The 22,522-nt window shown below is 40.1% G+C and overlaps 1 protein-coding gene across 1 annotated transcript in view; it reads left to right on the top strand.

Moving 5' to 3' along the window:
- ppp1r37 (protein phosphatase 1, regulatory subunit 37) overlaps positions 1-22,522 on the top strand; it is a 46,751-nt gene that overhangs the window by 16,053 nt on the left and 8,176 nt on the right. The window contains exons 3-9 of the mRNA XM_037774861.1: positions 2,998-3,095; positions 10,706-10,751; positions 10,878-10,978; positions 15,754-15,873; positions 19,155-19,305; positions 19,446-19,601; positions 20,578-20,690. Of these exons, the coding sequence (XP_037630789.1) occupies positions 2,998-3,095; positions 10,706-10,751; positions 10,878-10,978; positions 15,754-15,873; positions 19,155-19,305; positions 19,446-19,601; positions 20,578-20,690 (785 nt within the window). The remainder of the gene's footprint in view (positions 1-2,997; positions 3,096-10,705; positions 10,752-10,877; positions 10,979-15,753; positions 15,874-19,154; positions 19,306-19,445; positions 19,602-20,577; positions 20,691-22,522) is intronic.

Below are 22,522 nucleotides of genomic sequence, written 5' to 3'. Positions count from 1 at the left end.
AGCCTCATCTTGAAACCAACACAGCAAGCTATCATGCTTTTTTAATTAAAGGACTACTTTACACCATGGAGGCAGAGTTAAAGGAGATATACCCAACAAACACTTTAATCTCACATTGAGTGAAATTTCACTTCTTCTTTTTCATTTTTGGGCAGAAGTCAGATGTATTTATATGCTAACAGTTGATTAATGGTAAATCTACAAACATTTATGGCTAAATGTATGAGGAGAAATTAGGCTTGTGCACACAATTTCACAATAATTGAAAGTAGGGCTGTCAAAGTTAACACGATAATAACGCGTTTCTTTAAAGCATTAACGCAGTCAATATTTCAGAAGTTGTGGCAGACTCAGTTTTAAAACCAGAAACCTAAGGAATCCATTGGTACCAACCATGTCATAGTAGCTTGTCTGGAAGGAGGTTAAATAACGCTCCAAACTCATGCTAAATTTTGGCGAAGCAAAACTGTCATAGCCATTTTTAAAAGGTGTCCCTTGACCTCTGACTTCAAGATATGTGAATGAAAATGGGTTCTATGGGTACACACGAGTCTCCCCTTTACAGACATGCCCACTTTATGATAATAACATGCAGTTTGGGGCAAGTCATAGTCAAGTCAGCACACTGACAGCTGTTGTTGCCTGTTGGGCTTGAGTTTGCTATATTATGATTTGAGCATATGGTATATGCTAAATGCAGTACCTGTGAGGGTTTCTGGACAATATTTGTCATTGTTTTGTGTTAATTGATTTCCAATAAAAAAATATATGCATACATTTGCATAAAGCAAGCATATTTGTCCACTCCCATGTTGATAAGAGTGTTAAATACTTGACAAATCTCCTTTTAAGTCACATTTTGAACAGATAAAAATGTGTGATTAATTTGCGATTAATCACAATTAATCATGGACAATCATGCGATTAATCAAGATTAAACATTTTATTCGATTGACAGCCCTAATCAAAAGTTATCAAACAGAACTATGTGTATGCGTTCCTTTGTTAAATGTTATGCAGAGAGTGAATGCGTATCTCCATTTTTCTGCGTACAGAGAGTTTTGAGTCTTGAACCTGCACAGAGTTTTATGTATCTTGTCACTGAACGTAGCAGTCAGCATATCTTCATTTTACCAGCTTTAGTGAGTTTTTGTGTGTATACATACATTCAATATCTACCAGCTCCTGCTGCAAAACTCAACTGGTTTCCATTTGAGTGGTTGTTTGGTCCGGGTCTCAAACTAAGTAGAGGATGTGCTGTGGCCGTTCTCATTGTATTCATGTGGCACTGACTCGCCCTTTAATTTAGTCTCACACGCACACCATTACTTCAGACCCACCGCAGTGTTGTCTCTCGTAGTATTTTCAGCCATGGTCTGACGTTTCAATGAGACGGTGAATAACACAGTTGGTCAGACGTGCACGGCTGCTCATGCAGGTTTTTGAACTGCCTCTTTGTCCCACCAGCAGGTTATTCATTCTGACCCGTACTTGTACAAACATATAAACATACGGATTCAACCATCCAAATCTACATGCTGAAACTATTTGTATAGAAAGACAAAGGTTTAATTATTAAGTACATTTTAGTAATACCTTGTACAAATGGGTGGTCGGTGAGCTGATGGGGGACACTGTGGGAGACAAAGGGGAGAGGAGGTGGAGGTGATTGAAAGGTGAAGCGGACAAATTGTCACCTTGGCGAGAGAAATCAAAATGCTGACTGCAGCACAAAGTCAGATTCACACGCAGATAAATATGTGTACAGTACTGTTACAGTAGAAGTATAGGGACAGTTTCTGTCTGTATCAGCATGCACCGCTTACTCTGAATGTATTTATCCGTCTGTATACACCATCTAAAAGAAGTCTGGTAGAATGCTTATCATCCTGTTTGCATTAATCTAATTTTATGTCCTGATCTGTATTCCTGCATACATGCTCTATTTTGTCCTTCTTTTTCATTCGATTCTGTCATTTTTCTGTCTTTCTTTCCTCGAGTGTCTCACTTCATCTCTCAGCAGAGTCTCTCAGCCAGAACAGTGGGTTTGAATGTTGCCCAGTCATGTGACTGGAGTTAGCCGCCGCAACAGTCTGGGAGGGCAGCAGCAGCTGACCCACACACACACCAAGAACAATACCTCCTTTTTGTTGACTTAAGTAGGGGAGCCCTTAAAGGGGGTTACGATTTCTGATCCTCTCTGACAAGAGAGCATTCCCTAGACAGACAAACGGATCCAAAAAAAGACAGTTTTCCAAGTGTGCCCCAGTCCTAGATTTCATTATGTTGATACTTTGCAAGAGTCATGTAGGGACAGTCCTGACTGATATGCAGGGTCGGCATCAGGTCAGATCCAGCTGAAGCCCAATCCAGTTCAGATGCTTTGTTTGTTGTCAGACCATCACCATTGCAATTTGTTGCACTGTTCGCACAGGCACCTCCGCGTCACATGCGAGTGACCTGCGAGTGAACTGCAGAGCATACAAAATAAATAAGCATCAGTTAGTTAACCTAATGATATGACAACGTGCGCCAGTAAACGATGTGAGCAGAGCCACTTTGGATTAAAAAACAAGTTGATGTATTTCAGGGTCATATTGCAACTGTGGTGCGTTTGAACTTCAGTGTTGCTGGAGATGAAGAAAAGCTGTCTAAATCTTCCTGAAGTATCATACAGAATATTATAGGAAACCGTCAAAAGAAAACTGTCATGCACTTACACCGTCACACGTAGTTAAATTGGATTACTATTTTTAATGCATGTAAGTGAACTCTTTGAAGCTTTATTATGCAGAAATAGAAATAAAAACAAATGTGATAAACAAAGATTAGCAACAGATATCAGACAATATTAAAGGATACAGGGAAAAAAATATCATCAGGACATACTTGATGTAATTTTTCCCTCAGACTGATTCTCTTGTATGTGTGTGTTGTTTCCTCAAAGAAACAAAGCAATAAAAGCAATCCTAACCTCTTTCATTTTCTGTTTTACAGCTCAGAATGTGACGGTGGAGGAGATCCTCTCTTCCTACAAACAAGCCTGTCAGAAACTCAACTGTAAACCCATACCCAAAGTGCTCAAACAAATACAGGTGAGATACAACTTAACACAGATGAACAGACATCAGCGCAATCACACAGACACCCACACACAGCTCTCAAAACAGTTTCAACACAAACTGAACATTATAACCCTCATGCGGTTAGGTTTGGGTTTTTTTCAGTTCTGTTGTTAGACTGCATTAGTTTTAGCTAGATGTACCTATTATGGAGCTTTTTCCTATCTTTATTAAAGAGTGTGGTCTTTCAATTTGAGAACATTACTTAATGATTACACGTTCAGATTTTGTAATGTTTTCCCATAAAATCCTTTCCTCACACCCGATAAATCTGAGAGCAGACATTTCACATGCACATAGAAGCAGCCGGAGTGTGAGAAGGGCTGAAGCTGGAGTGCAGGAAATCTGTGCAAGCAACAATATATAAGTGCAAGCATACAATTTGAGCAGAAGCAGGGCTAATTCAAGCGCAAGCGGGGGCTATTTGAGTGTGAAGACAGGCTTTGAGGGAAAGCATTACAAAATCTGAATGTGAAATCAATAAGTCATGCTCTCAAATTGAAAGACCACACTCTTGAATAAAGATAGAAAAAAAGCTGCATAACCTAACAAACTGGCAACTGGTTGTAGTCTCTCTAGTATTTTGTCCTTTTTTCTTATAGTTATAGATATAATCCTATAGTTTTGGCTGTGTTGTAACATCTGCTTTTGGGAGAGGAAAATGTTCATTTCACCCAATGAGGAAGTGCTGAAATGCTGGCAACAATGTCCGAAAAGGTGGTGAATGAGAAGGGCCGCTTCTACTTGAATTGATGTTGTTTGCCACCTCTAGTGGAACGTCATAATCTCCTCTTAAATCCCTAGGCAGAGTGGAAAGCCATCACAACCCCAGCTTGCTGATCTCCTGCTTTTTACCCCTTTTTTCACTCAGATTTGATGTGGCCTTTTCCCCTGTACTGCAGTCCTTGTCACTGCAAACACTACTGTCATGAAGCTGCCGACTGCTGCTTTTTGATGGCAAAAACTTCAACAACATTTTTTATATCATATGTTATCTGGGTTTTTGACTGGTGGTCAGAAAAACAAGCAATTGGAAGACATCAACTTGGGCTTTAGAAAATTGTCATTTTCTGAGATTTTATAGTCAAATCGATCAAACAATGAATCAAGAAGATAATCTGCAAATTAATCGATAATCTTAATGATTAGTTGTAGCTTCGACATATACTAATCTTTATTTGGACTTATTACATTACAATATTTATAAGAAAGGTCTGACGTCAGTCAATGGAGTAAATAAAAATGGAATAAAAAGGCCTGGCTGGATAGTGGTGCAGGAATGAGTCCTAATACCCGGAAATGAGTTAACATTTTAGCACTTTCGGTTCCCTTGTCTCAAAGTCAATGGGTTTTTAGTTAGATGCCTGAAATAAGGTCTGTGATTAACACAGGCTTAAGAGATTTTAACGTTTTGTTCTACGATATATCACGCCAACTCGTCCGCCGCTACAGCCTCGTTGTGTATACTCACGCTCATGCGACCATTGTGTAGTTTGTTTATTGCCTAACGTTAGCCTTTTACTTCTGGCTATTCAAAAATCATAAAAGTGGTGTTCATTTGTGAAGATTATCTTGCTGAACAAAACGTGTCAGTATCATAAACATTTGTTTGCCACAGAGCTTATTTTCTGCTTTAATCCAAAACTTAATGGAAAAATACCATTGGCTTTTTGTCGAGGGAACCGGTGAAATTCTAACTTCCAGGTTGGCCTACAAAAATATGTCGTCCCTGCACCACTCTATTTGTCTCTAAACAAAGAAACTAAAAATAAAACCGCAACTATGTAACCTACCCTGCTCTTACCAGTTCAAAACCTTTGAAGCAACACCCGTGTCACTAATGTTTCAAAACAAAAAAGTTGCTGACTGTGTGTAGATGTGCATTTACTCAAAACTAAACCTTGCCCAGTGCCCAGGTAGTTACCGTGAGCAATCTTCCAATACAAAAGCCAACACAGAGAATTAACACTTAACTTGTATTGACGGAGTTAGAGACTCAGTGGTGTGCTGTTCACATCAAGCGCATTAACTGATAACTTGGCTGTAGTTTCTTGTGACAAAATTGCTGCCTCCTGATTCAAGAGTAACACTAAAAAGAGTGTGGAAGTGTACATGCTGTGTAAGTTCAAAACCGCTGAGGTACAAATAACTATATACCAAAAGGCTATACAACATACAGTACTATAATACAATACTACAATAATAGAAACTAGTCAGGCAGCACTGAGCTGCCTTGTGCAGCCAGGAGCTGGACAAACTGGCAGAGAACAGTTAGGAAGTCCTGGTAGATCCACCCAATAGTTGTTTGTAATGTGAAGGCTGCTGTTCGTGAGGGTGAACAAAATTTAGTTCCAAACAATTACATCCTAAACCTTTTCTTCCGGTGATGAAAACACTTCAATAGCCCGTTAATGTGGTTTGAGGGCACGGCAGGGTGCACCACGGCATGACTCTGGACAAGTGCTATGATGGCATCCAGTAGAGGTGGGCTTTTTTCAGCGAGGGTGGTTGTTACTCCCAACAGGCAGACGAGTGTTTCATGTCTTGTTTTTCTGCCTTCTCTTGTGGGTTAGCCAGCACAGTCATGTGTCTCATAATCCCTCTGCATAAGCAGTTCTTCAAATCCAGTGGGGGAAGCCTCAAGGCTGTTTGTTTTTATATTTCTGCCGACCTCGTGCCTTTGTACGTGAATTGGTGCATGTGCTGGATTGGTTTCGCGTTTTTTAACATGTTCAACTGTTTTCTTATGTAGGAGTTTTTTCTACTGAATGTGAGATGTAGTTTTGTCGCAGAGGAGGAAATACACATGAATGGGCAGAGAAGACAAAAAAGGCATTTTTTAACCTCCTTCTCAAGCAGACATGAATTACTGTCCACTCAGAGTTTTCATGAAGCAATGGAAGCAGTCTCTGGTTTCTTGTTTCTTTGTGGCCAAAGGGAGACAACCAGCATTTGTCCTAGACAATAAAAGTCTAGACAATAAAACTGACCATGTAATTCGGCCTGGACTGGCAATCGGGAGCACAAGGAGAATCCCTGGTGGCCTGGCCAGCTGATTGGCCTAGAGCACTTTCAGACACAACGCCACCGGGTTCAGCACACATCACAGCGTGCATTTGGGCGCAAGCTCACCGAACAGCGCGCTGTGCTTGATCTGGCGGTCTACAGTTCTCAGTGACTGTAGTACACTGTCCTTGAGTTAAAATTACTCCTGGCATTGGCAATATGATAATGGCAATATGTTTCATGTGATTGTATCAAAATAATAAGGGCCTGTTATAATGAGAGCCTCTGTCTAATAAAGACCTCTTTTATTTAAGTAAATAAATGCCACAGGCATTACTGGGAATGTTATGTTTATTTCATATCTCTAATACTTAATAACTGTGTGTATGCAAACATACAGTATGTGTCTCTCTGTTTGTATTTGTGTGAGAACATCCCGTTACCAAACTGATCAGACGGAGGAGTTGGCAGTACTAGCGTTTGCAGCAGGGACACATTAGCACTCACTTTCTCCTGTTTGTTCTGTCGCACAGTCACTGCAGCACACGCTCATAAAAACCCTTAACTAGGCCTCTCCACTGGAGCTTTGCCCGTTTGTACCTCCAGGTGTGTCTCCATGTGTGAATGATGATGTTGAAGTAAATTGAGCCCCAGATGGGAACACATTTGTGATTCGAGAGACTCTGCAAAGAAAGTTGGGTTTACATCTCAGCTACTTGTCAAAATGCACATCACTATGCTAAGCTGCTGCTGTGAACTTCATTTAGTCCCACAATCTGGGTACATTTCCACTGGGACTTAACAGACCTGGGATGGTCATCGTAGACCTTCAACCCGCCTCCCCTCCATCATATTCTGCCTTTTATGTGATTGCTCGCTTGCTCATGTCTGGCTTCTCTCCATCCCTCCCTGCCACTGTAGTCTTTTGGTCCACTACCGCCCCCTCTCATTTCTGCTTAGTCATCCTTGCAGTAACCAGCCACATAAACAAGCCAGTCAGACCAAATGGCTGACCAGTGAGAGGGGGGTTTGCAAGAGGAGCTCAGCCTTTTACAGATTTTTTTTCCTCTTTCACTCTAAATGCTTTCTTTATTAAGTCCAACTGCACTGTACACGTGGCAGCTCGCCAGGGGCCCTGCCGGTTATGTACGTTTCTGGCAAGTTGTTTGTGTGTCTGTGTGTTTTATAAGGGTCACTATTTAGGAGCTGCATGTTGAATGCCTGCTCTGCAGTAATTCCCCACAGAGTCTTGAGACCTGGACACTTGGTAGCCTTGTGTCACATTTCTGCTGCAGCAATTCCCTCAGAGACAAGTGGTTTCCCTATTATGCAATGTCTCACACGCAGCCCATGCGCACACTTGATTTCTCAGAATATGCAGAAACTTGCTCTCTCTGGACTAGTTTAGTATATTTGGAACAAGGTAGTTTTATTCTGCAGGAAGTATACTGTAAATTTATATGAAATCTCTTGCTGCACACGACACATGTACGTCAACACTGTAAGACTTGGCAACATCCACATGCTGCATAGACACCCACGTCTATTATGCACAGAAATATCATTCTCATTAGGGATGCAATTTAAAGGTCATACAGGCTGCGTGCAGACTGATAGCTTTTCAAAGGCAGACTGCAAAAGATGAAGTGTGCTCAATGTGTTGCACGCAAAGCAGAAGTTTAACATTTTGGAGAATAAGTTTTCTGGCTGAAAGTTAGATGGGAGATTCAATACCATGCTCATGTCTGTACAGAAAGTATTAAGCTACAGCCGGGAACTGGTTAGCTTAGTTGAGCACACAGACTGACCAAATTATTGGCAGTTTTACAAAAATTGATGGCTAATCGAAAAGTTGCTTCAACATTTTCAAAGTTGAGAAGCTCAACAAACTGGCGCGACAGTAAGCTCGTGCCTGCGGGGATTGTCAGCCAGCCACCAAGCCAGGCACACTCACAGAACCCGCTGTGAGCTGGCTGTAGCTTCCTCAAGAGACCGGTCTCCTAAATGCACTTGCGGGGATGGCTGGCTGGCGAGCCGGCCAGTCACACTCACAAGAGACCAAGAGAGTTTTTTTATTTCCCTGATGACGGATGGTTTGTTTAGAAGCGTTTAGAAGTCAGTAGCCAATCAGAGGCAGCAAGGCATACTGGGTTGGCGCACATGTGCAGAACAGATTGAGCAGTCTGGACGGATCGGGCACTGACACCCCCTGTTTCCAGTTGTTGTGCTAAGCTAAGGTAACTGGCTGCTGGCTGTAGCCTTGTATATAACAAACAGACGTGAACGTGGCATCAATCTTCTCATATAACTCTCGGCAAGAAAGCAAATGGGAGTATTTACCAAAATGTCTAACTATTTAACAGTTGACGAGGACTTTTTGAACGCTCCATTTTGGTCTCTGTGAGGCCAGACTATCTCATTTAGGGAGAAGATGCAGCTTTATCCCCCTTCATCCTGCTTCTCCACCTGTTCTTTTCTATATGAACCCCGATGTCATATCTCTTTATCGACTTCAGGCTAATAGGAAATTGGTTTTGTAGAAGGTCCTTTTACTAAAACACACTTTGCCAATTAAAACACATTAATGAAAACAGTGTAAATATATAACATAGACGCACAGTATGGCAAGAATCACCACAGAATTTAATGAACAAGATCAGAAAGAGAATCAGTAGCTCGATGTCATCCACCAACACACACACACACACACACACACACCCATACCACCACTCGTGCAGAGGCACACTATGCGTCATGCACTATTTTGGGTTCTGGCAGCTCTGTCAGGGAGATATTTACACTGATAAAGTCATTCTCACTGACAGGTGTCCCATTTAATTGTAAGTGAAGATTGTCTTGCTGTTAAATTGCCCAGAATGTGCGTCAGGTTGTGTTTACATAGTCAACACCATCTGGTTTTGAACAACATCCAGAGTTTTCTAATTAAACCATATTTCATAAAACGTACTGAGAAAATACTGTTGCAATTTTTAATTTTGGTTTTTCATATAATACTACCTCAAGCGAATGATTCAGTCGGGTACACAGCTAAATAATCTTCTTAACTACTAAAGTGTGTTATTTGGTGCCATAATGTTTCCCGCTGATTGTATTATGACAATACAGCTTTTTAGATGAAGCATTTGTCACATAACATCATCATGTTTTTGGGACCCGTTGAGTCATGCAGGAGGCCATGAGCCCTCTGTACAACTAAACCATCATCAGTATGGTCAGACACACGAGGGCAGAGGTTATCGAGTTCATGCTGAATGGGCTGAGCAGTCAACTAGAGAGAGGGATTTGCCGGTACATAGTTTCGAGGGGAGCGCTCTGTATGTTGTCGTGTTTGTGTGGGTGGTTGAGTGTTTTACCAGGGTGAGAGGTTAAATATCCGCATCTCTGTATTCTTTTATTTCTTTATCTTAACGTGCTTTGTGCTGGGAGATGAAGTGAACGTTTATCATGCCATTTTGAATGATGATGTTTGCGCGGACGGTGGTTCCGAGTGGTCAAACAACACCCTTTTGCTTTTTGACGGATGGGGAAAAAACATAGAAAATCAAACTTGTTCCGAAAACTTAAATGACGGACGAAAGTTTCAGAGTCGGTGTGTAAATGTGATTGACATAATATGAACTTGTCGTATTAATTTTGGACGGAAAATACAGACTTGGTGTGCAAAGGCCTTTAGCCTGCTTTAATGGTGTTGATCTGCACCGAGTCGTGAACAAGCGTCGCTTCTACTGCTGACTGAAAAATAAATGTTTTTAATACTTTCACTGCGTTCAGCTCTGAATCTCTGTGGTTTGGAATTTAGTTTCACTCTTGCATGCCTGTTCATACTTAAAATATAAGCCCTATTCTTCAATTTACTGACTGCTCTCAGCTGTATCAGAGCTCTGTTAAGTTGTGTTTACTGCTATTGCACACCAAATATTTCCTGCTGCTGCTGCTTCAGTTTTTCCATCAGCGAACCAAGGGGAGGCTTTTATTGTGAAGCAGCTATAGGAAATGCAATGTATATGGACACATTCTGTGCCATTTGGTCAGCGGCGGATTGGTTTTCAATATTGCAGGGAGGAAAACGTCAAGGAAAACCAACATCTCTTACTTTGCTATGCTGTCCTGTAGAAAATTGTGCCAGCAAGGCTTGAATGGTTACAGTGACAGTGACATGACTCACCACACATTTGCAAAACAGCATTAGGAATGACAGAGCATTTCTTTATCTAATATTGTTCCTATCAAAGCTGACATCATTGGAACTCGCTCAGTATTCACATTCAGTACTTCCCAAAACTTTCCAGTGGTACCAGAACTCAAAGGCACAGAGACACGCACACATATAGTAGGAATGCACCAGAGGTGAGTTGTGCAAACCTATCCTGCAGATGCTTTTCTTTGCAGTAAAGGTTTATCTCAGTTTACACAAGATCTGTGTTTTATCTCCAGTACCAGTATGTACTGAATTGCCTCCTGTGTGATGTGAAAGTTTCAACATATGTAAAGCAAAGCTTCATGGGGTAATACACAAACTCAACTCGTACTGACACTGCTTCTTTTTGTCTCCGTAGGAACTGAAAGACCTGACTCTGCGAAATGAATGCTTAGATCTAAAAGGTAAGAACCAAAACATCAGCTTGACAGTCATGTGGAAATCAACAAATACCAAGACTTTATCATATTGGGAGATTCATTTTTTTTAATTTTTTTTTCTTTACAAATGTTCTCAACGTATTTCTTTAGGTGAGAAGCTGGACTACAAAGCATGTGAGTCTCTGGAAGAGATTTTGAAGAGGGTCCAGTTTAAAGTGATAGACCTGGAGCAGACCAACCTGGATGAAGATGTAAGAAGATCCTGCCTTTAAAATCTGTCTCTGTCTCATTCCCATCCTTCAATTCTCTCATCATGCATCATTTCTGTAGCATACTTCCATCTTACATCCATAATTCATGCCTGTCTCTCTTTCTCTTTCGCTGTTGCGTTCTGGCCCTGTGTCACACTCTGATCCTCTTTTTCACTCTCACTGTACTGACAGGATGTGGAGTGTTTGTCATGGGTTTTCTGATTACTCCAGATGTCCACTTGTGTAAACACCATTAGGGACATTTGGCTGTAGACGCGCACAGATAGAGACAGTGCTGCAGTGTTAAGCAGAGGGACACAGGCCTTGACTACTTCCTTTCACACAGAGCTCCAGATATACTACATCACGCACAGACATAAGAGCTGCTTTTAGCCAGAGTCACATAGGATATGTTTTTTCAGGGTACGAAGGGTCACTTTAATTACTGCCCATTATTTTATTCCTGTCTGGCAAAACCTTGTCAGTACTTTCACCCTTTAACCGCAGAATTGATTTAGGACCCAATCTCACAAAACACACTTCTAGATGGTGTGATAATTTTAGTCCTGTCTTTAGAGACACGTGTAGACTTGAGGATAATTTGGGCAGCTGTTGCATTACCTCCACACTGTCTGTTAAGTGTGCAGTTTGATTTCCATGAAAGTCAATATGAATTAGAGGTACCTTGTGGAGTTTTGGGCACTAGTAGCGCTTTGGAGCAATGTCTTTAAGTCCCCAGTTTGTTTATATCATGTGGATGCGCAGAAGGACGCCCAGGATACACGCAGCCGATGGTTTTATACTATTCTACTGATTGACAGTGTAGAAATTCATCAGCAAAGCCAAGAAAGAAGACTGCTAACATGGGTGTAAACAGTATAGGTTTCAAATTCTTCCACGTTTTCGGCTCTGCAATTGTTTTATGTGTAAGGAAATGCTTTCAACACATTTGTTAGGCCTCAAAGATACAAGCAGAGTAGTGTGGTAAAAAACTGTGAAGGTAAAACATAACCTAAAAACTCCACATGGTCCCTTTTATCATAGAAGCATGTGAGAAGGGCTACAAACAGCTTCAAACCCACATAAACTATAATAAATACTAAAATAAAACTGAAGTTTAACAAATGCCCTATTCATAATTATGAAACCAGATTTCATCATATGATTTATTAGCAGCCATAAACAGTGTCTTGGTGGAAGGCACTATTTTATAGCTTGAGGGATTGAACAATTGGCCTCAGTCCTTTCTTTTTAGAGAGTGCATCTTCTCCTTGTGTTTGTGAGGCTTCCCTTACTCTGAGTTTCTCCAACTTTCTCAATTAATAAAATCTGCCCAACAACTTAAAAGGTCACTTAACTCCACCTCTTACTGCTAACTTAAAAGGCGGGTCCATCTGCTTTCTGTTTGTTTTGGGAGTTTTTTTCAAATGGAAAAGCCCACTCAGCCTTTGCAAAAACAGTGACGTCGGTTACCAAAGTTGTTACGTTGGGAAATAACTGAAAGGGTTAGTTTGGATATTTTGAAGTAGTGTTGTATGTATACTCCCGTGTTCTGCGAGGTAAAGTTACTGCTTTTGTGAATGTAGTCGGGAGGCTTTGAAGACCGCGATATAACAACTTCAGTTCCCTGCCAGGGCTGTCTGACGGCAAGGTAAAGTGGACGGGAACAGCAGAAAAACATATTTTAGCCACCTAAAAAAAAAAATATCAGTTGAAGTGTACGTTATATTTAGAATATTTTCACAGCTTTACCTTGCTGTCAAGAGAGCCCTTTCTGATGGGGAACTGAGGCATCTAACGTGTGTGTGCCGTCCACAGAGCAGTAAACTGCTTAGCTTCTGTGCCGGTACTCCTGTCTGCTTCACCATACTGGGAGCATGCCGACATCCAAGTTACTGTATGTTACGTTAATACACTGACTATAAGGATGCAGAAAACCTATGTCAGGGCACTTGGGGGAAAAAAGTTTTTAGAAGGGCTTGGGCAAATAGCATTTTGATACTAAAACATACCATACATACTCTCACCAAAATTTGAATGTTCAGATTTGAATACATAAGAAGTACCACTGGGAAGCTACAAAATGATAAAAAAAATAAATAAAATAACGGACCCGCCCTTTAAGCAAGCCCAGAAAAAGCTAAACGTATTAGTCACTTTCAAAAAGTGATTTATAAATGAATGACATCTGTTCGTGGCATTGCTTCCCTTGACCTGGGACGTGCCATGCCTATTGATGGCAATGCGGGAACAATCAAGATAACGAGAAAGCATTTTAATATCAAGTGTAAATGCAAAGACCCATGAATCAAGATACAGATGGCGTTATTTACCAGGTGTTGTTTACCTGTGTTAGCCCTGAGGTGGACCGCACCGGCTCCATAGTATAGTATAGTTCTTATTTACACACACAGAACGAAATGCAAGCAGTACACTCATCAACAATATTGTACATATACTTTTTTCACAGATCTTCATTCTAGAAAATACACCCACAGCTTATACACACATGCACACCAGAGCTTCACATAGTCCAAACAAATGGATTAAAATAACACATTTCTCAACCAACATGGAGCACTGCCCCGGAAATATGAATGAAGTAGTTGAATGAGTCACCAGAGAGCAGCATCTCCGCCTGAGACGAGTGGGCTCAAATGACATGAAATTAAATTGAAAGTGTTGAAAGGAGAAAAGGAAGTTGAGGGGGGAACAGAGTAAAGGAATCGAATGGGGAAGTGAGAAGATGGGGGAGAGAGAGAGACAGACATTCAGTAGATGGCTTGATTTGGCAGAGCCCCAGTAGTGGCGTCTTGTTGGGAATGATATGGGAAGATGAAAGGAGGAAAATAGTTTTGGAGGGATGTTTTAAGACGCATGGGGAGGAGCAGGCACGGGGAGCACTAACACTGGCTGGCTTTTATTGGGCTCGATGTGACTCATCTTCCCCCTCCCTGTAGATAAACACACTTGTGTATACTCAGTAATGTCTCCCAGTATACACGCACACAAAGGGGAAAAGGTTATGAGACGCTATGCAGCAGCCTGTCTGATTTTGTTACTTCTCATCAGCCTCAGTGGAGGATAAACTCATACGCTCATACTCCCATTTTAATCTGCTAGTCTCCTCCTGCGACTGCAATTCACTACTGGCTGCTGACTCTGGTGGTGTTTAAGTTTCATTTTAACTGTTGCTGCGGGAAAGACACGGGGGACACAGAATCCACACGAGAGCTAACGGCTCATTTTGCTGTTTAAAACATGTTAATAACTTGTTGAAAAAATTCAGAGAAGCAGAATAACAAGCCATCCACCTCCACTTCAGTGTCATCAACACCTTTACATAGTCAGTATTATCAGTGATAGATGAAAGAGATGCACCCCCACAGCACTACCAAAACCAAAACCAGATTAAAACACTCTGATCACATGAGTGCACTTCAGCTGCATCACATGACACTTTCACTTTAGTCCTTCATCTGCTCTTTTACCAAACAGGGATTCATGACCCTCGATTTTGCACAATTTTTCAGCCTGTAATGAATGCCGTTCTTCACATTATCTCTACAACACAGCTGAACTGACAATTAACTGATTACTTGTTCGACATAAAATGAATCAGCAACTGTTTCTATACTCGACTAACCTTTTTTTTGTTTGTTTGTTTGATGGTTCCAGCGTCTCAAATGTCTCTATTTTACATAATTGTAAAGTGAATATTTTGGGGGTTTGGACTGTAGATAATGCAGAAAATAATCTGCAGATTCATTTATATTGACAATAGGGCTAGGCAATATGACTACATATATATATTGTCAAAACTGTATAAAAATGATATATATTTTTCTATATCGTTTCTATAGCGATTATAGGCTAGGACTATATTTATTTCTTTTTTCTCTATACCATAGTTTTACTTAACTTTGCACTTAAGTTATTAAAATGAGAACTTTTCAGTACTCGATACTTGTCATTTGTAAAGTATTTAATTCACACAGGGGTGTACAAAAAAGGCTTTACCATGTGGTTATTTAATATAGACTATTGAATACCAGCAAACATACAAGAAACTATATTGTGATATACAGTATATCGTTATCGAGATATGAAATGACCTGTATCGGGATAAAAGATTTTTGCCCTAATTGACAATAATCTAGAGCTGCATGGATTGATTAATCAATCAACAGAAAAGGTATCAACAACTACATATATTAATCATTTAAGTCATGTTTTAAGTAAAAATGCCAAACATTTGCTGTTTCCAGTTTCTCAAATGTAAGAATTTGAAGCTTTTTAGTGTCATAAATGAAAGTAAACTGAATGTCTCTGGATTCTGAGCCGTTGATCTGACGAAGAAAGAAATTATAACCACATTTTCAACTGTTTTCTGATATTTTAAAGACAAAACGATTAATGGATTAATCAAGAAGATAATCAGCAGATTAACGATAGTGGAAATAATCATCAGTTGCAGCCCTACTCTTAATAAACTTCATGCAGTATTCTATCTAGAGGATAGGAGCAGTAACACTTTTTATTTGCAGCTGTAGACGGTAGCCCAGACAGGTGTGTCTTTACTTTAGGTCTCAGCTACTCTGAGGGTCTGTTACCGTGGAAACTACAGCCGCTCCAGACTATATCATGTAACACCTTTTTTCAAGGTTTTGAAACTGTGACTCACTGTGAGATGTGTTTAAAATTGTTGGATTTCAATCTGGAATGCCATAATAACGTTTAATATATTTCCCCTATTCTCCGTCTGTGCTTCTCAGGGTGCCTCGGCTCTGTTTGACATGATCGAGTACTATGAGTCAGCCACACACCTCAACATCTCCTTCAACAAGCATATTGGCACACGGGGATGGCAGGCCGCCGCTCACATGATGAGAAAGGTGAGAGATCATCCCGCCCCTCTACAGTGGATAAACATTGTCTGCAGAGAAAAAGGACAGGATGGGAATAGGAAAGGATTTATTCATGGATCAGTAAAACACTCCAGAGAATAACATGTTAAAGTGGAAACACAAAATGGTCCCAAGATTGTTAAAAAACAGACATGAAACATTTAACATAAAATTAACCGCTCCATTAACAATACTCAGCAATACAGTGGAATGAAATTGCGTTCCTTCAGTGCTTCGGTGTACACAATAAGAACAGATGTGAAAAAAAACAGATACAAAGACAGTAAAGTGCAATGAATGAAAAGTGCCGTCACCAAAGTAAGGATGCGCCTCGTTTCATTAAGAACCTTAAACCTCTAATGGATACAAATGTTCAGAATAATAATAAGTGCAACAGGAATAGCGCCATTAGATTCATAAAAGTCCTTCTTGTTTTTGTCAACTTGATATTTGATAGAAGACTGTTCCACAGCGCAGCATCAGTGTTTAAATAATAATACAGTATTAAGGAGATTACAGGCTGAATTCTGACAGAATAAAAAGGGGAAAATGGAGAGAGAGAGAGAGAGAGAGAGAGAGAGAGAGAGAGAGAGAGAGAGAGAGAGAGAGAGAGAGAGAGAGAGAGAGAGAGAGAGAGAGAGAGAGAGAGAGAGAGAGAGAGAGAGAGAGAGAGAGAGAGAGAGAGATAGAGAGAGAGAGAGAGAGAGAGAGAGAGAGAGAGAGAGAGAGAGAGAGAAAGAGAGAGAGAATTTCTTTCCACAGAGAGGGCAGTGAGGATGGACAATAAAAGTAATCATTTATAAAATGGTGTGATGGACTACACTGGTCTGAGTGTGTTTTTCTTCAGCGAGGAAGCTCTTCAGCCTTATGACCAAACTATGTGCAATATTTCTTATTATGCATTTTGTTTGGCCTGAAAAGAGGGTGTTTGGTCTCAAATACTACTGACTGAAAATCTTTTCCTCTACTTCTGTAATTGTAGCTTTGTGCCCAGGGGAGAAGATCGATCTTTCCTCTGTTTTCTTTATTTTTTATTTTTTTCTAAACTTGTGTCGTGCAGCGCTGCTTTTTTTTTTTGTCAGCGCTCAGACATACGGGGTCGGCCTTTCCTCGCTTGCTCCTCCAAAGTCTTGGCTTTTACGATGCTCTTTGACGTCAGTCATCACTGTGAAGAATACAAATGGGTCGCCAGGCAAACACATTAATACATCACCTCTCAAGCAATATATGTGAGAAAACACATGGATATGAACAGCTGCTGGTTAGCTTTTGTCAAACAAACTGTGTGAAGGAACCGTTGATTGGGTGTCAGAGGAATAGAGAGGGTGAAGCCACTCAACAAAAACACATTTCAGACCGTTGTTTTTGTATATTTTAGGGCTGTCAATCGAAAAAATATTTAATCACGATTAATCGCAAATTAATCACACATTTTGTATCTGTTCAAACTGTACCTTAGAGGGAAATTTGTCAAGTATTTAATACTAATCAACATGGGAGTGGGCAAATATGCTTGCTTTATTCAAATGTATATATATATTTATTATTAGAAATCAATTAACAACACAAAACAAAGACAAGTACTGCATTTAGCATAAAAATATGCTCAAATGGGGCACCGCGGTAGCTCAACTGGTAGAGTGGGCGCCCCATGTACCAAGGCAGAGTCCTTACCACAGAAGCCCAGAGTTTGAATCCGACCTGTGGCCCTTTGCTGCATGTCATCCCTTCTCTCTCCCCCTTTCATAACTTGTCTCTCTCGCTATCAATAAAGGCATAACAGAAGCCCCCCCAAAAAATATACTCAAATCATAATATGGCAAACTCAAGCCCAACAGGCAACAACAGCTGTCAGTGTGCTGACTTGACTATGACTTGCCCTGAAAACTGCATGTGGTTATCATAAAGTGGGCATGTCTGTAAAGGGGAGACTCGTGGGTACCCATAGAACCCATTTTCATTCACATATCTTGAGGTCAGAGGTCAAGGGACCCCTTTTGAAAATGGGCATGCCAGTTTTTCCTCGCCAAAATTTAGTGTAAGATTGGATCGTTATTTATCCTCATTGGCGACAAGCCAATATGACATGGTTGTTAGCGCGTTATTATCACGTCAAGTTTGACAGCCCTAGTATATTTCTATACTGTATCATAGTTTAAGGTGAAAGATGAAGTGTGAGATGATACACGCAAAAAACGAACCCTATACCAAATGTAGTAAATTAACAATTAATGAAAAATCAATCAGTTTCATTTGTATATTAGGTTACTAGATTGTGGAGTTTGTGGATATTTTTGGATTGGCTGAAGCTCACTGATGTTTCCTGGCATTGTGCAACACTGAACAACACTGATCTGTTTGCCAAACCACAAATTACTCTGCAGTGAGTGTAATATTGTGGCCTCTTTATTTTATTTTTTTTAAAGATTTGGTTCATTACTTACCCACCTAGAGGGAAAACCAACAAATTCTTAATCACAGTTACTAATGATACAATAACTGTGTTTACAATACAACTGCAGTGCTCATACATTTTTGTATGAGCACCGCAGTTGTATTGTAATCACAACTAGAACTGAGTGAGAAGCTAATTTCTCATCTGATCAGTGTTTGTCTGCAAGCATCGAGTGTGTCTAGAGACACCAGCTTATAGATTGTTTGTGTTGTAGCTTGTCAATAAAAAGTCGCAGTAGCTAATTTCAGCAAAGCCCATAACGCACTAATGCTTTGACAAGACTGCGCGTCCGTGAGTCCCTGAGGTGAGTCCCTGAGGTGAGGCCTCGGATTAAGCAGATGAAAACCAATATTAAAGTGCCTTTATCTGGGCGACAGTGTGCATTTGCGTCATCTTTGTCATTCACATTTGCTCATTTGAGGATAATGTTTTATGTATGCAGTCTGATGAAGCTGGTGTTCATCGGTCTACGACAGTAGCTACGGTATAATCACAGCTAATGAGAGGTTACAGGATCAGGAATAAAGATCAAAGGAAAATGTGTGTGTGTGTGTGTGTGTGTGTGTGTGTGTGTTAGCCAGATGTTGTAGGTCATCTACTTGCAAACTTATTTGCAGAAAGTCCTCAAGACAACCTCATATCAAAATCAGCATTTAACTTGTATAATTATACTCCCCGTCCTTTATAAATGTGTTATCTTATTGCACTTAAGAGTCACACAAAGACTGTTTTCATCCCGATGACGAGAACGTTATTGCACTTTTATCCGTCTACTCCAAATTGATTGTATCTCTGTTGGTGTTTCCCCCCTCAGACGAGCTCTCTGCAGTATCTCGATGCACGTAATACTCCTCTGCTGGACCACTCGGCTCCCTTTGTAGCACGAGCACTCAGGATCAGTGGCAGCCTGGCAGTCCTCCACCTGGAGAACGCTGGTCTGTCTGGCAGGCCGCTCATGTTACTGGGTAAGATGGACAGAGCGCTTTCTCTCTCCAACCCCACCTTCAGTGTCGGAGAATCACAATTTCAGAATTTAGTCTTCTATTCCTGACATTTTGTTTTTCTTCTTGCCTCACCTTCCTTTATAATATATTTTTCTGGACAGCTACGGCTCTGAAGATGAATATGAACCTGCGGGAGTTGTACCTGGCAGACAACAAGCTCAATGGCCTGCAGGACTCGGCCCAACTTGGCAACTTGCTCAAGTTCAACTACAACATTCAGATCCTGGACCTACGCAACAACCACATCCTCGACTCTGGTACACAGTGCAGTGATGGAGTATTAACACATACTGCAGCATAATTGTTTTATAGTCTTGTATGTTTTCTCAAGGTGGAACTGTTTTGTTAAAAAATATTTTTTTATTGTGCACCTGAGTACATTTTCACAAACTCGGGTAAGATGAGAGTTTATTGATACTTGTGGGGAAATCGCAGCAAAATGAATACAAAATAATACAATAAATTGAATAGAATAATAGCAATGCACTTATGGTGCAATGGTACATTACATACTAAATAAATAGTCTGCATATGGCAATCTGAAAATATACCTTTTTATTTCTTAAAAGAATTACTCAAACTGATTAATCGATTATCAAAATAGTTGGCAATGAATTTAATAGTGGACAACTAATCGGTTAATCGTTGCAGCTCTAGTGCCTCAGTGTATTTACCAGCTGCTTGACAGAGGTGTCGTGTTTATAGAGAGACATCAATGATGAGTTTGATCGTCTGTTCACTACAGTGAATATGACACGTTTTGTTTTAAACACAACCCCAGCCAGTCTTATGCTGCATAATTTGGTTTCATTTAAATTCAGAATATGATTACTGTTCAGGCAGGGAAGCAAACAAAAGTGAGTAAAAGTATTACATTTTGCCCTCTTTGTTTTGCTTTATGATTAGTGATTTGTTTTATGATGTGATTTGGTTGTCACCACTTAATACAGTATAGTGCTATTCATTTGGATTTTACAGCATTATGTAGCCAAACAACTCTGAAATATCCCTGTTTAGAGGTCTGCCTAACATCTGACTAATGAGCTAAAAATAACTTCCAAGTCTTGGTGTAAAAATGTGTTTTTCATGCTTTGCTTTCCACCAATACATACAATATTCTTTCATCTATACTTGATTAATGGATGCACACACAACACTAAACTCATACTAGCACTGAGCTCCAGATGCAAATACACTGATGTCCTAACAGTCTGCCTCTGTTTGTCGTCACAGGTCTGGCCTACGTGTGCGAAGGTCTAAAAGAGCAGAGGAAAGGCCTCGTCACTTTGGTGCTATGGAACAACCAGCTCACACACAATGGCATGGGCTACCTCGCTGCTGCACTGGTACACACACACACACACACACACACACACAGCGGGACAATGAATCTACTCACACACACTTATCAGAGGTTTTAAGAGGACAACGCTGGCTGTGTGTGGTTCTTTAACAGCTTAGGCAGGGAGAATTCAATTTTCTCCTCATTACTCTGTTAGAGAAGCGATCAAAATAGAGCTCTGCTTGTTGTTTTACCTCTTTTCTCATATCTCTTCATGATCGTCAGCCTTATTCCACATGTACACGTTGTACTGTAGCTCAGTCTCGTCTACACCTGGCGTGACTTTTGTTTATTTAATGGCTAGAGTTTACCCAGTAAAACAAAGAGAGCGGGCATGAGGATTATTTGCTAAAGACAAGATTTGAAAATATAATTTGCTCATGCAGCTTTTTAACCTCCTTACTGTCTGAAGGATCTTGCTTAAAACAAATAAGATTAAAAACTGCTTTGTAGTCAGATGACTCATATTTGCATTTCACTAGAGAAACCGCTATTTATTTGTGCAAACTTGCGAGTGACAGGTTTGTAGGTGAGAGATTAACATGCCGTGCAGATAGGTGTTATGACGTCTGATGTGACCGGACATTTCCACGTAGGCTATTCATTAATACAGCTGACATTTTGTGCGGTCACATCTCGTTCAGTGAACAGATGTGAGCTCAGGACTCATCTTTGTGCCGTATCAGTTGTTTATCTTGGTTTGATTTCACAGCAGTCTGGCATAGATAATCCATTACTAAAGTCAGTGGTGTAATGTCTGTTGTTGAGTGATAGCATCATTATCTTCACACTCATTGTTTTAGTACTACAGTGTTTACATTTAGACACTACTGAGTCATTACAGCCTCAGCCTTATCAGATACACTTTTATTGTTGTTTTTAATGTTGTGTTACTGTTTTGTCTTATTAATAGAACCACTGAGAATTTTACAAACATGGCATGAATACCATTATTGAATGATTGATTGATTGATAATCTGCACCATGTTTCTTGCTCACATGATTTGCAGTTTATTGATACTGTTTTATGAGATGAGATAAAAATTTAGTTGACCCAATGTAATGGCTACAAAACCTCCCTTTTGTTCAATATGAACAGTGTTCTAGTGAAGCTTTAATGTTGCTCATGTTTGATGATTTGTTAACTCAGAATTTAGCTGCATATTTCAATTTAATCCAATTATTTTTCACACACAAGTCGTCTTTAAATAAAGAGACAGTGGTGTGAGAAAACTTTAATTTTTGTTTATAGACTATACCATTGTACCACACAGTTGTTAATATGTTTATAACTGATGCTTATGTTTGTGTATAAACAGTTACTGGTATTATTTACTGCTTCATGCTGCTATATGCGTCTGTTAATCTAAGTCACTAATGTGCAAATCAGTAGCCAAGAAAACATTTATCTGTACAGACCCTTATTATTAAAGTAACTCCTTATATAAAAGGTAGGAGGTATTTTGACCAGCAAGCTAAGCTAATTTAATTTTCTGTTTCTTAGCAGTATGATGTTTATAAAAATAATCGTCACGACTTTGAGTGAAGTGACGGGTAACTATTGATCAGACCAGATAGAGCTTTAAAGCTTTTAAACAAAACCAGACAAATGAATGCCTTCAACCTCTCACATGGTGTTATGTAATGTATGTAGAACTGCCGGACCTATTATTTTTAGAAACACATGACGGGTGTGCTAAATACATTTTTTTTTCCTCCAAGAGATCTGTCTTATGGTGAGACTTGTGAGATGTTGCAGACACAAAAATGGCCTAAAACCCTGATTCATACTGATAAAGTACATCCCATGACTGTCTGATTCATTAACCCGGAGAT

Source organism: Sebastes umbrosus, chromosome 7, assembly GCF_015220745.1.
Source record: "Sebastes umbrosus isolate fSebUmb1 chromosome 7, fSebUmb1.pri, whole genome shotgun sequence".
NCBI lineage: Eukaryota > Metazoa > Chordata > Actinopteri > Perciformes > Sebastidae > Sebastes > Sebastes umbrosus.
This window is presented reverse-complemented; position numbering and strand designations above follow the sequence as displayed.